This window comes from Stigmatopora argus, chromosome 17, assembly GCF_051989625.1.
Source record: "Stigmatopora argus isolate UIUO_Sarg chromosome 17, RoL_Sarg_1.0, whole genome shotgun sequence".
Classification (NCBI taxonomy): Eukaryota; Metazoa; Chordata; class Actinopteri; order Syngnathiformes; family Syngnathidae; genus Stigmatopora; species Stigmatopora argus.
In genome coordinates this window covers 11,444,339-11,458,445 of record NC_135403.1, presented here as the reverse complement: position 1 = coordinate 11,458,445, position 14,107 = coordinate 11,444,339, and the positions used below count along the sequence as shown (strand labels likewise).

The 14,107-nt window shown below is 43.6% G+C and overlaps 3 protein-coding genes across 3 annotated transcripts in view; 2 read left to right on the top strand and 1 right to left on the bottom strand.

Moving 5' to 3' along the window:
• Positions 1 to 3,431: 3,431 nt before the first annotated feature.
• Positions 3,432 to 8,590, bottom strand: spice1 (spindle and centriole associated protein 1). The gene is made up of 17 exons (XM_077624769.1): positions 8,171 to 8,590; positions 7,892 to 7,939; positions 7,674 to 7,811; positions 7,491 to 7,593; positions 7,036 to 7,133; positions 6,873 to 6,946; positions 6,705 to 6,796; positions 6,514 to 6,639; positions 6,113 to 6,372; positions 5,902 to 6,033; positions 5,678 to 5,786; positions 5,500 to 5,595; positions 5,192 to 5,397; positions 4,932 to 5,115; positions 4,811 to 4,856; positions 4,328 to 4,391; positions 3,432 to 4,246 (listed from the first exon to the last, which is right to left on the bottom strand). Exons 1-17 carry the CDS (start codon positions 8,267 to 8,269, stop codon positions 4,184 to 4,186), a joined length of 1,938 nt encoding a protein of 645 aa, XP_077480895.1. The 5' UTR covers positions 8,270 to 8,590; the 3' UTR covers positions 3,432 to 4,183.
• The window catches only part of rpl21 (ribosomal protein L21), a 66,125-nt gene continuing 58,502 nt past the window's right edge, over positions 6,485 to 14,107 (top strand). Inside the window, exon 1 of the mRNA XM_077624771.1 lies at positions 6,485 to 6,495. The gene's annotated coding sequence lies outside the window, so the exon portion shown is untranslated. The remainder of the gene's footprint in view (positions 6,496 to 14,107) is intronic.
• On the top strand, positions 9,125 to 14,072 carry shisa2b (shisa family member 2b). The gene is made up of 2 exons (XM_077623721.1): positions 9,125 to 9,794; positions 13,093 to 14,072. Exons 1-2 carry the CDS (start codon positions 9,434 to 9,436, stop codon positions 13,650 to 13,652), a joined length of 921 nt encoding a protein of 306 aa, XP_077479847.1. The 5' UTR covers positions 9,125 to 9,433; the 3' UTR covers positions 13,653 to 14,072.

Here is a 14,107-nt window from a genome sequence, read left to right as displayed (position 1 = left end):
TGTTGAGCCAAGTACATTCAAAGAAAAACAACCACGGATTTAATCCCAGCTATCACTCTGCCGCGCAAATCAGAGAAATGAAGCTTGACCTCCAGCAAAGCGGAGACTGAGGGGCAACGACGTTGCCACGCCCCAGGCTAAGATAACATTCGCGCGTGTGTTTATTTTGGTCATTTCTGCTCGGGTATAATCTGCTCCACCACACTGGTGGTTTACGTCACGCGTACCGTGGCTGACTTGTGGAATCCAATTTACACCCAAAACCATATTGCATACACTGTAATGTACATATACATACATACACGTCATAACATTTAGTTAAACAAATATTTATTTTTGAGACATTTTCAAAAATGTAGTTTTTTTTTGTAAAGCAGGTTGGCTTTTTAGTCAATAACAGCTTCTTTCCTAAAAAAAAAGCATTATTTTTTCATATTCTGTTGATTTTTTTAAAATCTGTTTGTTCACTGCCACCCTCCCAGTCAAAATGGATTGGACGCCTAGAGCCGTCAAAGTCAGCCAATGAGTGCCTTGTAAAGGGTTGAAAAACAAGCCTAGATTACCTTTAGTCATGCTAATTCCAACTCACAATGACTAGGAAACCGATTAATCACGATTAAAGAAATACATTTGAAATTGCAGCTCTTGTATATATATGTACTATGTGTATCCCTAAATTGCGCAAACCCGTCAAGGAAAATGTATAACTCCACTCACTCACCATTTGCATATTTTACGTTGCAAAGCCAAATAAAACAAACTCTACAGCTCAAGGCGTTTTTGTAAATGAGAGTGGCAAGGCATGCTGAGGTAGATTCATAACAGCCTTCACAGCCAGTGAGAGGTAGCTGGTGTGTGTGTGTGTGTGTGTGTGTGTGTGATGGGGGGTTTGGTCTATTCAGCATTGACTGATGTGCATCCCAAATTGATTTATGAAAACGGCCCTTAATCAATTAAGTGTGGAGAAAGAGCACATCTCAGTGGGAGAGAGTAAAGGAGTGTCAGGAGCGGGGGGCAGGGCTAGCATCGCAGCGGGAACGTGTGTGAATGACGCTCCTTTTTCGGAATGCCTGTGACGGATGCCAGAGAGGGCCACAGGTGTCCGACACGCCGGATGCCGCGTTTTGTCCGCCGCTAAAAACACTCCAAACGGTCAATGGGGCCCATCTGAGTGGGTGTCAAACGGGGGGATACCGACCGGACTCTAAAGTTTGTATGTACAATTGCTATATGAATCAGGTACGGAATTATAAGATGGTGAGAACATGTGAGAGGCCTCGTTCTGATTGAAGAAATATCTGATATGCCCAAACTATCTGAAGCAAAAAAATATATATACATTTCTTACATAACTTTTAAAAAATCTGAACCTATCACAAGAGTAGCCCCTTTTTACTTATTAGGAGTAAACCCCAGAATCAGAGGATGCTGTTAATGTATATATTTGCATCAGGTCTGAGCCATTTTTAAAGGTAATACTATAAGATTTGAGTGGAGTTGTTTAAAAAGTTCTCCCCCCCCGCTTGGCCTATTGTGCCAAGGGAATGTGGGAGTTCACGCTGAGAGATCGTTTCTCCTGCCTGTCAGAACTCTATCTGGGATCCAGCCGGAACTAATCAACTCCAAAAGGCCTCCCCATTACCCAGGGTACAACGGGCCGTGGGTCGGCCGATGGGAAAAAGGGTTACTACGCCGCCCCCGGATCCTGAAAGCTGGGCCTTAAACTCATGCAGACGCAGCCCAAGCGCGTACAACACTCCCACTGTTTCACACCAAAGCAATAATAAACACTTGCGATAATATTTTCACAGCAAGCAATGGGCCGCTTCAGATCAGAAGGTTGCGCAGCTGCACAAGACACGCCTGCACGCGCACACACACACGTGCATAAATAATAACTAGGGTTGCCACAATTACTGAATTGACCACTTTTTTAAAAATTATATCTCAAACCATTCTACTCATTACAGTTCTTTAGATTTTAAAGGGAAAGAAAAAGTGAAATATTTGTTTCTTTTTTTATGATCTTTACTTCTTTAAATAAACACAAAAAATAGAAAATATTCTATTTTTGTTTCAAAAGGGGACGGAAAATTGAATAGTTTGGTAATTCAAACTATTTTGATAGTTAAATATTTTACAAATTTATTTTAATTCATGTAGCCTTAAAACTATGAACTTTTAGGTGAAAAAATCTACGTCATTACTATTTTTCAGGTTTTAAATGTGATTTTCCAAATCAGCTCCTGACTCAAAATATCGCAATGTCTCCCTCTAGCGGTACTTCAAGAAAAACATTGTCAAGAAGAAATTTGATTTAACAAATACTACCACGTCATTATATAAAGACAAAAGTAGACGTCCCATCCAGTTGGAGTGGGAGGGTGGCAGCGAATGAACGTCTGCTTTTAACAGCAGCAAATGAGTGAAAAGTACAATTTCATTCACAAAAAGACAAGTGTAATGTGTGCTTTTAACCCAAATGTGTGTTTTGCATAGTGAGAGGTGAAGTGGGGGCACATGGAAATGACCTTCTTGTTCTGGCCAATTTAACCTCCATTCAAGTGTTCAATCAAAGCCTATATAGAAGAAATATGGATACCGTGATCTTATTTCATCTGTATATAAAACACAAGTGTGGTTTGGTTCTTTTTTTTAGTCAATCTCGGGAAAGGGTCAGAGCCCCTGTTGTGATTGGGGTGAAGGGTGTATTGAGAGGCACTCGGCTGGGGTTAATCTGCATTCAGCCAAGCCCACTTGGTCACTAAGCACTAACCTTCTGTCCACACCATTTTTGGGGTTTGTTTTTACACCCCTTGCTTCTTCAGATTTCTTTAAGGAACATAGCAAGTGATTAGAGAATTTTTATACTGGTCCTAGAGTGTAAATATTGTTTATTGAATCACTGAATCACTTAGTTCAATTAAACACTTTCTGCCAAGATATATACGTATATATATTTTTTAATTTAAAGAAGTAAAGATAATAAAAAAGCAAACAAATCTTAAGTTTTCTTTCCCTTTAAAAATCTAAAGAAGTCATGAATACATTGATTTGAGATATAATTAAAAAAAAAGTGATCAGTTCAGTAATTGTGGCAACCCTAATGTAAATATAAATATATTATGTATAATTATTTTCATCTTTTGAGAAGTTTTTTTCTCCAAAATAAACAACATTAATGAGATCAAAATGATTAATGATAACAGCATAATTCAGCAGTGTATTTAAAATTCAATATTTTGTCAATGTTTTTTTAAAGCGAAATCGTTGTTTAAATAGTCGTTAACTTTTGATTTAAAGATCAAAGGCCTTTAGTTTCAAGGATAGACACAAAATAGTAATAGTCAAATTTGCTTCATCTGAAATCCAGGAAGCCATTTAACCGGCTTGTTTTGCTAGATTACAAAGAAAGGGAAGGAAAAAAAAACTTGGAAAATAAGAAATTTCATTTTAATTTCCAAAAGTGCTTAACAGTATGCAAATTTGCGTCAAGAACAGAAAACAATAACAGGAAAAAATTGCAAGAAAAGAAAAAACAAGAGTAAAACACAAACAGGAGTGTAAGATAAAACAAACTAAAATAAACAACAGACTTCCTTGGTGCACAAACTGATGAAGCCTGCTCAGATGAGCATTGAAAACTTGACTGATCACTATTATTATTCTGGAGAATGCACTTGGGTGTCTTAATCCAAAAGTTTGACCACAAACTGAGCAGGCAAAAAGTCTCCTGCCAGCGCGTGCACTTATGTGCTTTCCTAAACTTGACTTTTCAGAGCAACTTAGACCACAAATTGATTGGTTTCTTTTCAGTGTGTTCTTGTCTGTTGGTAATTTGGACTTTGGAGTGAAATTTTGGCCACAAGGAAAAGTTTGTCGCTAGTTTGTGGTCTTGTGTAACTGGAAAAAAGTGCCTCAATTGATTTTTACAAACCAGTACTGACACAAAATGGCCGACAAGTGTTAACGGCAGACCTGATAGGCTCGCAGCACTCATTTTTCAATTCCATATATTATATATATATATATATATAATTGTGATATCTATCAATCTTCAAAATAAGTACAGCAATTCAAAATGATAATGCATGGATGACGTCCTAATTAATATATTTTCATGTCAAAATTTACCTGGATCTGGCGTCCATTGCAGTCAATGGAGAAAAAAAACCTCCTTTGGTCATTGAACATGAGCAGAAAGAGCAAACCAGCTCTGCCGATGTACTTGTTGCTTGTCTCTTGGCTGTGGACAAAGGATGTTTTTTTTCCCTTTTTCAATCCAACAGCTGAACTTTCATATTTTGACATCTTAGCTTGTGTGTACCTGTGCGCTTCTGTCCCGCTGTGCTTCTTCATAATGCCGAAAATGAACTTGTGAACCAGTTGATCTACAGCAGAAGGAATCAACTAATTAACTCTTGCGTGAATTTATTTTACTTTAAATAGCAGAAAAATTTGCAATTTTTTAAATTTAAAATCTTCATATTCTTTTTTTTTTTATCAAAAAGGGGAAATTTAAACATGCGGTCAATGTGAGTAATATTGGGAGCATAACAAGTGTCAGTTATTCATTATAATTTCCTGATTAATATTGTAAATATGTATACTATTACTGACTCAAACTATATTTTTTAATTATCATTATGGATAAAAATATATTTATTAAGATACTGTTAAATAGATGAGCTTATTTAGAGTTGTGATCCTCCGCAGAGGAGTAGAGGACTGCACAACTTATTATTGATATATTTTTTACAATTTATATTAAATTAAGGATTTATTTTTCAACTGTGTGTCACCATCTTACCGTCTGTTTTCTGGTCGCATCGGTGGGGATCCATCAGGGTTTCCATCTTAGTTATAAGACAGCCGTCAGTAACAACGTAATGACCCCAAAAAACAAAAACACGCACTCTTAACCGCTGTACCTGAATGTTGCGGGCTGAATGCCGAGGGAGGAACGGGGGAGCCGGAAGGGGAAACTCCAGCACAAGTGTTGCGCTTCTGCAATTCAATGAGATCCAGCAATCGCTCCCTGGCTACTGTGCTTTGCCTATTGAGCTCCAGGAGACGCTGCTGCACTCCACATGCGGCGGTATTGTCATTAGCCGCCTGAAACCAGGACGAAATAATGCTATTTACATTTCGGTCAAGATACTCAGGAGTTGTGGAGAAAAAGAAAACACACATTTTGGCTTATCTCGCCAGAACCCGAACACCTCTGCTCCGAACTGGCGCCGGGTGACTTTGCGACCCTCTCGACTCGGCTGAGCTGGGCGCTGATGGCGTCCTTGAGTCGGCGGAGCTCGGCAAGCTCGGAGTCGGGAGATATTTGCGACATAAAATTGGACGATGAGTTGTGGGCTTGCAGTTTGTTGGAGCTTTGTTCTGGCTCTGTTGAAAGACAGAGCTTATTTTTAATCTCAGAAGTGGCAGACGGACGTTAATACCACTTTTCCACCATGCTGCAAAGTATTCACTAAATTTGGTGCTTACCAGGAATTGTCCTCCAGACATCTCCCTGTCCGAGTGAAGAGACTTGAATGGTGGGTATGATCGAAACTGGTGGTTGCTCCAAAACAGGCTGCTGAACTGTACAAAAAAACTTTCTATCAATACTACATTGCACTCCAAATTAAATTCACTCACACCTCGGCACGTGACAGTTAAGAACCTGTTGCTATGACGTGCGTGCCTTGACGTTGGTTGATGTGCGTCGCCATTGCCGACACGGCCGAGTCCAACTTTCTTTCCATTTGAGCTGTCCGCTGCTTCAATTCAGCCTGAAAACGCGCAAGCAAGACCAGAAAGATGATTTTGTTGACCAGATCAATAGTTTCCATTGACGGGACGCTCATCTCCGTCAATGGCAATGCAAAAAATGGCTAAAAATATCACCTGCAAGAAGGAGGTCTCTTCTCTCAGAGTCATGGTCTCCGCAGTGAGAGCGTCGATCAAGCCCCGTTGCTCTCTCAGCGTCTCCTCCAATTTTCGTCTCTCCTCAATGGCGGTTTCGACGTCGTGTTGTCGCTAAGAAAAGAGACGAGCTAGATTCGTCACCCAGAAATACACATGATACACAGAAGGGGGCCTTGGTTTAAGACAGTACCTCTTTAATGGTGCCCACGAGGCGCGCTAGAATGGACACCAAAGCCAAAGAGAAGCCAGTGAGGCCTTCCGTCGGCTGTCGCCGACCCTGCGTCGACGTCTGCGGACTCAGGGAATCCAATTCGCGCTCCACTTGGGCTAACATGCTTTGCATCAGGCCCAGGCTGGACTTCTGGCCGTGGGAGGACGCCACGGAGGAGCTATCGCTAAAATGAGCAGTTTTGCCACCCTGCTTCCTGCTTCTGGAAGAGTGACCGTTACCTGTATGGAAACAATGATAGTTTCAAAGAAACAGAATTGGCACAATTTCTACTTGAACTCCATAAAAATGTGTCTTAATTACAGTAGCCCTCCAATGAAACTATAACTACCAAGTGACCCGGGACAGATTTTTTTCCTCACCTGTCTGTCTGGGGGAAATATCTGGGTTTAAGACTTGGGAGAGCAGCAAAAAGGACTCCTCATCAGCTTTCTCTGAACGGTCGTGCCTGGACCGGAGACGCTGGACCACCGTTGAGGCATTGAGAGCTAAAAGCAAAAAAACTGGTAAGTTTGCAAGTAGCCAATTAAAAATACACTATTTCAAATTATACCAGTTTGGAGAGGTGCTCTGGCTGGTGTGCATTCGTTAACAGCATGACGACCGCGTTGGCGCGGAGACCTTCCCACCAACATCTTCATTTTACTGTAAAGGAAATACTACAAATTCAACCGATATGTGACTGTGTCGTTAAATATGCATTTGGAGGTCGCAAGACTACCTTTGGAATGGTCTTCCCACTGCAGGCTCTTCGTCACTCGCAGAGTAGTACTCGTCCTCTGGTTCAGTTAGAGCCTGAAATGTGTGTGTTTCACGGATTTGTTTCAAAGTATAACTTTCATGAGCAATTGTGCGCATTGTGTCAAAACTCATTTGACACACACCTGTTGCCCGGAGAAGGAGTCACTGCAGGGCGACGGCTCAGTGGAACCCCGGAAAATAGGAGAGTCTGAGTTTGGGGCCATAGTAACGCTAGGTTGTCCTGTGGAAGGATATAGACGTGTATGAACAACACCAAGAGATGATAAGGGCAGTCAAAACAGCTATTTTAATAGCCATTAACCACCACATACATGAAATTGATTTGAACGGTTTAAACGACAAAAATCACTGAATATTTGGTATAGTTTTCCTTTTTTGTGCTTCTTTAGAAAACTCAATTTTTTTTCTTAAATAGACAATAGCATGATTATTATTCGTTTTTATCTATTTTTTAAATTCATTGAATAGGTTTTTAAAAAAACATGTTTTTTCCCCTTTTAAAAATGTACATACACACATACTTGAATATGAATATAGACAATACTTTAAAATTTTCAGATTACATGACATGATCTACCAATATGTCTGCCTTGAGGGTCTCCAAAAAGCTCGTTGACCGCAGCCAAGGTTTTGTCGGAGCGGGCCAGGATATCCTGCAATAGCAGCTTTTCAGAAAAGACCTGTAACAAAAATATAAATAAATCAATACACTTTTAGTGATTCAGTAATATCAATATCATACATTAGAATAATAACACACCTCTCTTATGATTCTTTGACTGTCCTTGTCCAGTGGACTACCTCCAGTGTGCCTAAAGCGCTCTCTCAAGGCTTTTTCTCGCATCTCCCACTGAGCGACGACCTTGTTGTGCGACTTGCGGCTCTCACGACGATAACTCTGAGAACATGTCAGACAAAAAATGACTACTTTCCTCGTTTCAAATCAAGTGATTAAACCCCAATTAAACTATTTTTTACCACTTCTGCAGGCGTCAGTTTGTGCACGGACAGGTCACTTATGGTGCTCTGAAACCATATAAATGCTGATAAGCGTAACTAAAATATGGAACAAAAGAGATTTAAAGCATTCAACGCCATTGACGGTGAAGGACGCCGAAATCATTCATTTGAACTGACAGCGTCCAAATTTAAGTGTATTGAACGTCCTTCGCCGTCAACTGTGTTAAAAAATGAGGACTTGTGTCGTTAACGAATATGAATTGTGTTGTTTCATTGAAGTAATTAGCAGGTACTCACCACCCATTCGTTTTTATGAATTGGCACCGTCTTCTTTGGGCGACTCGCCCTTTTTAAACCATTGCCGTTTTGCGTTCGGCACTTTGCTCTAGCAAACATGTTCGACTAGTAAAACGCGAATAAATGAAGAAAAATGAACGGAATGAAAACGACTTCTCGCAAACTGGAGCGTTAGCTAACGCTACTACGTTAACGCTACTACGTTAACTGACGCTACTAGCTACTTACACGTGCGAATTGACTCACATTTAGCGAGAAGGTTAGCTGTTCATTTGAAAACGTAACAGGAAAACATAACTTTTTGTTCTAAAGTTAAATAAGCCTTAAAATTGGCGTCAAATAGCAAGTTTCGAACCTTTCTCTGTCGAAGTTTGACCATTTGAACCGTCCCGCTTTACTTCCCACTAAATGACGCCTTTAGCGAAGAGCATGATGGGATTGGTAGTCCTTCCCACCGAAAGTTTCTCGCGCCAAATTGGTCGTTAGCATTGTGGGAAATGAAGTCTTTGCCAAACCACTTTAACAGCTAAAACATCAAAACGACTTTTATTAGTTTTGCACAAATACCGCTACGCCATTTAAAATTATATATATAATTTATTTACTTATTTATTTTTAACAATATTTATTTTCAGATACACACTACTAAACGATGGGAAGTGTCGCTTAATAAAGAACGCGAAGACTGAACTGAGCAAATGTGTCCACAAGACGGCAGTGTTACGACTCTATTAAACGATTCCGACAACATAAGTATAAAATAAGTACCCCAAGAATAGAACTACAGCCCTTCTCATTATTTTAAAAGTGATTCTCCTCATTTATAAACATTTAACGGACAAAAAACGAGCACTTTTATCGCATACTGACGAGTTTTTGGACGTAACAGTTGCTATTTTACCTGCCCAGCTGTCATTCCAAAGTGGGTCTCCACGCCCCACCCGTGACGCCAAGTAGGAGGTCCCGCTTGGACTTGCAACAGAACCTGGACTCCACTTGCAATCTCTTCTCGTTCGGACGTCCCGGCAACATGTCGTTCGAGGGATTCCGAGGACACAAGAACTTGGTGGAAAGGGGGAAAAGTCCTCTTACTTCTTTCCAATGAGCGGATTTAAACCACTAACATAACAACAAAAGTGTCACCCGGAGACTCAAGTGGATCTCTTCGCCCGCCCGGATTCCTTCTTGGAGACGCAATTACGCAGGGAATGTGTCCATTGTCAAACAAATGCCAGCGCTTAAATTGAGCATCAGTCCTCGTGTATGTTCCCACGAATCCCCTCCCAGGACTCGGGGCCAATCGTAGCATCTCTCGCAGCCCAAAGGATGCGGTGGGGACGGCTCCCGATCGCCGTGATCGCGACCCTCCTGGTGGTCGCCGTGGAGGTGAAGGCCAACGGCGAGTACTGCCACGGATGGCACGACGCCCAGGGCGCGTGGAAGGACGGATTCCAGTGCCCGGAGAAGATCGACGGCGTGGATGCCATCATCTGCTGTGGGAAATGCGAGTTGAGGTACTGCTGCTCCAGCACGGACGCCAGGCTGGACCAGGGCAGCTGCGACAACGACAGGCGAGCCCTGGAACCCGGCGCCGAGGGGAAGGAGAGCAAGGAATCCGATGCAGGTAGGTACACCCGGATGCGGATGCTTGCCCTAAATACACCCTTTAAAAAAAGGGATTCCATCCATTTTATTTGGCTCAAAACCGTCCACTCTCTCCAAGTCACCCTTAAAAAATAGATACTAAAACAACCTTTAAGAGTACTGAAAGTGGAGTTTTCACTATCATTTGAAACCAAATATCCTTATGCACTAAATAAAACTTCCCACTGAGACTCTCGGGTCCTTTTAAAGCTTTTAATAGTCAAAGCAGAGTTTTTCAGTTTTTTGTGTGGTGTCAAAGAGACATTCCGCGGGCCAGAATAGGCCCACTAGGCGATCCGAGCCGGCCCGCGGGTTAGTTCATTTTTTACTGTACGTACAGAATTAAATGCTTTGATTACTACCGCACTTTGCTCTATTTCCTATCCGCAATCACATTGGTTCATTCTGTCGTCAAAACTGCGCCAATGAGTTAATAAGTACCCAAAAACCAACACCAGGTCACCTGATAATGCCTTAAAATCACCAGAAAGCGACAAACAAACTAGAAGCATACCAGAAAATCAATATGAAATAATCCAAAATGGACCAAAAGTGACTTTTAAGTAAGAAAGTGAGGCAAAATGAACTAATTGCAGGCCATGGACAATAACAGATGTCCAATTCATCATTAAAAAGTCCCCCAAAAACAAGCAACAGTGCATGATTTTTGCAAAAAGCCAGCTGGCAGCGTTGTCTGGAAATACATTGGACGTGAGATTGTATTCGCTAACCCTCGCTAGGTTTAAGATGGGATGGTGTGCGATTACACGGCTACACTATGTCCTTGTTGAGAGGCGCATCAGCTGCCGGCAGGTTGGCAGCGACAGCTGCCGTGCAGACAGCCGAGAAGAAAGACGGAAAAAAAACTAAACAAAAAAAAATCAGGCCGGCAAAACGGGGCTCCCAAAGTGCACTTTTAAAAATAGAGTTTGGCAGAATCGAGTCGGGACTTGAAGAGGATTGGAGACGGTCGGAGCGTCCAGTTGGACGCGTCTTCAGAAGGTGATGACGTTTCTGCCCATTAAAATATACGCGGGTTGTCAAAACAACTTCAAGTTTGAAGCCCCTGCGCTTTCCAGGGATCTAACGTGGGTTAAATCTGTCTTAGATGGACGTTCGGGTGTCCAGGGCTGAATTGTGTATGCATATTTATTTCTTAAATGGCATAACATATTAAAAATGTAAGATGGGTACACCATCTTTATGAGAAGTGAAAATGAAATGACAATTTGGAACCATTCTTGTAAAGACTCAAATAAATAAACAGTTTTTCCATCTTAAATAGATATTTTTTTCAAATTCAATTGTAAAAAATCTTAATAAAAAAATCCTAAAATATTGGCTAACATTTCCAGACAACAATCCAAATAGATTAACATTACAATAGTGATTACTAATGTCCTACTACATGTGACATTAGCATTAGACAAGAAGCGTCATGGTTGTCCAGATTCAATTTTTTAATCTAACCGTCATTTGTGATCATGGCAGGAACTGCCGTATACATTTCCTGGGCTGGCTCTCGGCCAATCAAACATTTTTTCCTCCCCGCTTCACCTCGTCCAAGGATCGCTTGCATTTGATCCATTTCCCTGCGTTTTACAGGCTATTAATCACTCAAGGCAAGGAATACAGCGAGCGCCTTTGATGACTAACAGGCAGGACGTTATTAATGTACTCTGCTTGGCGGCCCCGGATTTCAAGAGCAAAAATATTTAAAAAAAACTTTTGACTAAAATGACCACCCAACACCGAACCAAACAAAAACAAAACACAAAGCCACGTGGTGCATTCACAGACGCAAGGAATGATGGGTTTCCTTGTCATATTTGTATGATATACCTCTATTATTGTTCACTTGGACAAATAATCCTATATTGTAACAATCATATTCATATCAAACTGTTTCATAACCTGAAATTTTAACAAGTAGAGGTTCCTCAAGCCAAAGCATTTGTAAGTAGAGGTTCCCCAAGTCAATGCATTCGTAAGTAGACGTCCCACTGTAATACCCACGGATGAAACAAATAGGAAAACCGCCTATAGAATACACTTAGAGGGAGACGCCCCTTAATGCTAACGGGGGTGAAAACGCGGCCCTGGACGTCCTTATAAGTCCAGGAAAAGCGTCTGGCGAGCTCCCCCTTGCCCAAGGGACGTTGCCCCTGTACGTGTAGCCATAACAGAGTTTTTTCTGTGATAAGCTGTTTATTAGGGGGAAGCCGGGGAAGTGTCGGATGAGATGCTAGGTTAGAAGTTGACACCTGGCTTCTGGCTTGGGTGTCACCTGCCCTCCTCCCCGTCTCCTTCACGCCAGACCTCCTTTTTTAAAAAAAAGTCGGCCTTAATCAGGGCTAATACTCTGTTGCTTTTGATGAGCAGACTGAAAGAAAAGTGTATGCAGACAAAAGGAAATCGGAGACGGTCGCCTGGCTCGACCCGTTTGGCGTACGGTTACGACCCGGAACGCACCCTCGGAATGGAAAATAACCGCCGACTCGCAAAGGGTGGGGGGGGGGGGCTAAAATGAAGAAAAAAACGTTGCGATACATACTAGAAAGTCAATCTCAATTTCCCATGACTCCATTTATTTACCCTGGGCCTCGTCAACAGTTGCTCTTTGGAAGCGAAAAGTCAGCCAGGCGAGACGGGCTCGCGTCTTTGATTTTCATTCCAATGCCTTCTTTCCTTTAAAGCGCAAGCCAAGCGCCGCAAAATCCGGCCAAGAATAAAAACACCCAAATACCCGATTTACGCACACGGGCCACTTCAACAAGTTACATTACACCATCCGAAAACTGGCTGGACGCAACTATAAACGACCTAAACACATGTTCACGCGCCGGAGGACGGGGCGAAAGGGGGGGACGGGGGGCACAGGGGGCCGGCACGGTGGGGTGCCCGGGATTAGACCAGATCAAAACAAAGTGCAGAAGTGCTAATGAGAGGCTCCGGCACCCCGGGAAGCAAATCCCGGCGCACCTTTCGCACCGAACGGGGAAAGGTCCAGACGGCTTTTTGTGTCCTTGTCTCGGCCAATCGGCTCCCAGCTGTCCAAGTTCTGCTTAAGAATGGAATTGATAGGTATCCTTGTCAATGGCGAGGGCAGAATCTTCTTTTTTGGGGGGGGGAACATTTCCCAATAACACTTGGAAAAACTGATAAGGTCCCTTAAGTTTTGTCTTCAGTAAAAGAAATGCATGCTCAATAGTGTTTGGGTCAGGCGAATGAGGAAAGGTCATGTTTTAACGCTCCCTCCTTGTGTCCCCCCCATCCAGTCCCCATCTACGTCCCCTTCCTGATCGTGGGCTCCGTCTTCGTGGCTTTCGTCCTGGTCGGCTCGGTGGTGGCCATGTGCTGCTGCCGCTGCCTACGCCCCAAGCGGGAGCCGTCGCCGGCCTCAGGCGGCGGAAGCGGCCGCCCCCTGGAGACCATCCCCATGATGTCGGGCACCTCCAGGGGTTCGTCGTCGCGCCAGTCCAGCACGGCCGCCTCGTCCAGCTCCTCGGCCCCGTCCGCCAACCCCCGTCCGGGACCCGGCGCGCCCGCCCCCCTGATGCGGGCGCAGGCCTCCTGCTGCCTGCCGCCCGACGCCAGCGTCTTCGTCAACATGCCCACCAACTTCTCCGTCCTCAACTGCCAGCAGGCCACACAGATCATGCCCCACCAGGGGCAGTTCCTGCACCCCCAGTACATCGGCTACGCGCACCCGGTGGGCCCGGCTTTCATGGACCCCACCCAAGGCGGGTACCGGCCCCTCCAGTCCCCTTGCCCCCCGCCCCAAGCCGGAAGCTCCAGTGTCGCCAGTGATCAGAAATACCCTCCGGTGACAGTGTGACCACCTGGCGCTCGCCCCCCCATTTTTTTGTATTTTTTTTAAACCGGTGTCTGGTGTCGACTTCCTTAAATATTCCCCCTTGTGAAAAACCGGCGCTGACTAACGTGATTTATGGTGCGCGTTGGCGTGAGTGTTATGGCGCTCTCCCCGCAGACTATTTAAACGTTAATGAAGTGAGCGCGGAGCGTGACGCTCAGGACTTTACCTCCCGGCGTGAGAAAACGCCGACGTCACCCGAAGGATGACCAGGCGGCGCTTTGAAGACGATACCTCCCCCCTCCGGCCCCCGCCGCGCACCCCTCCCGCGGTCGCCGGCTGCTTTGGAAATGCAGGAAATCGCCGTCCGTACAGCAGCGAGTGTTGTCGAGGGTGCGCGAGTGCTGTTTTGAAGATTAATGTGGAAAAATAAAAAAAACTTTCAGGGAATGGCCGTTTTTGCTTGGCTTGATTTGGCG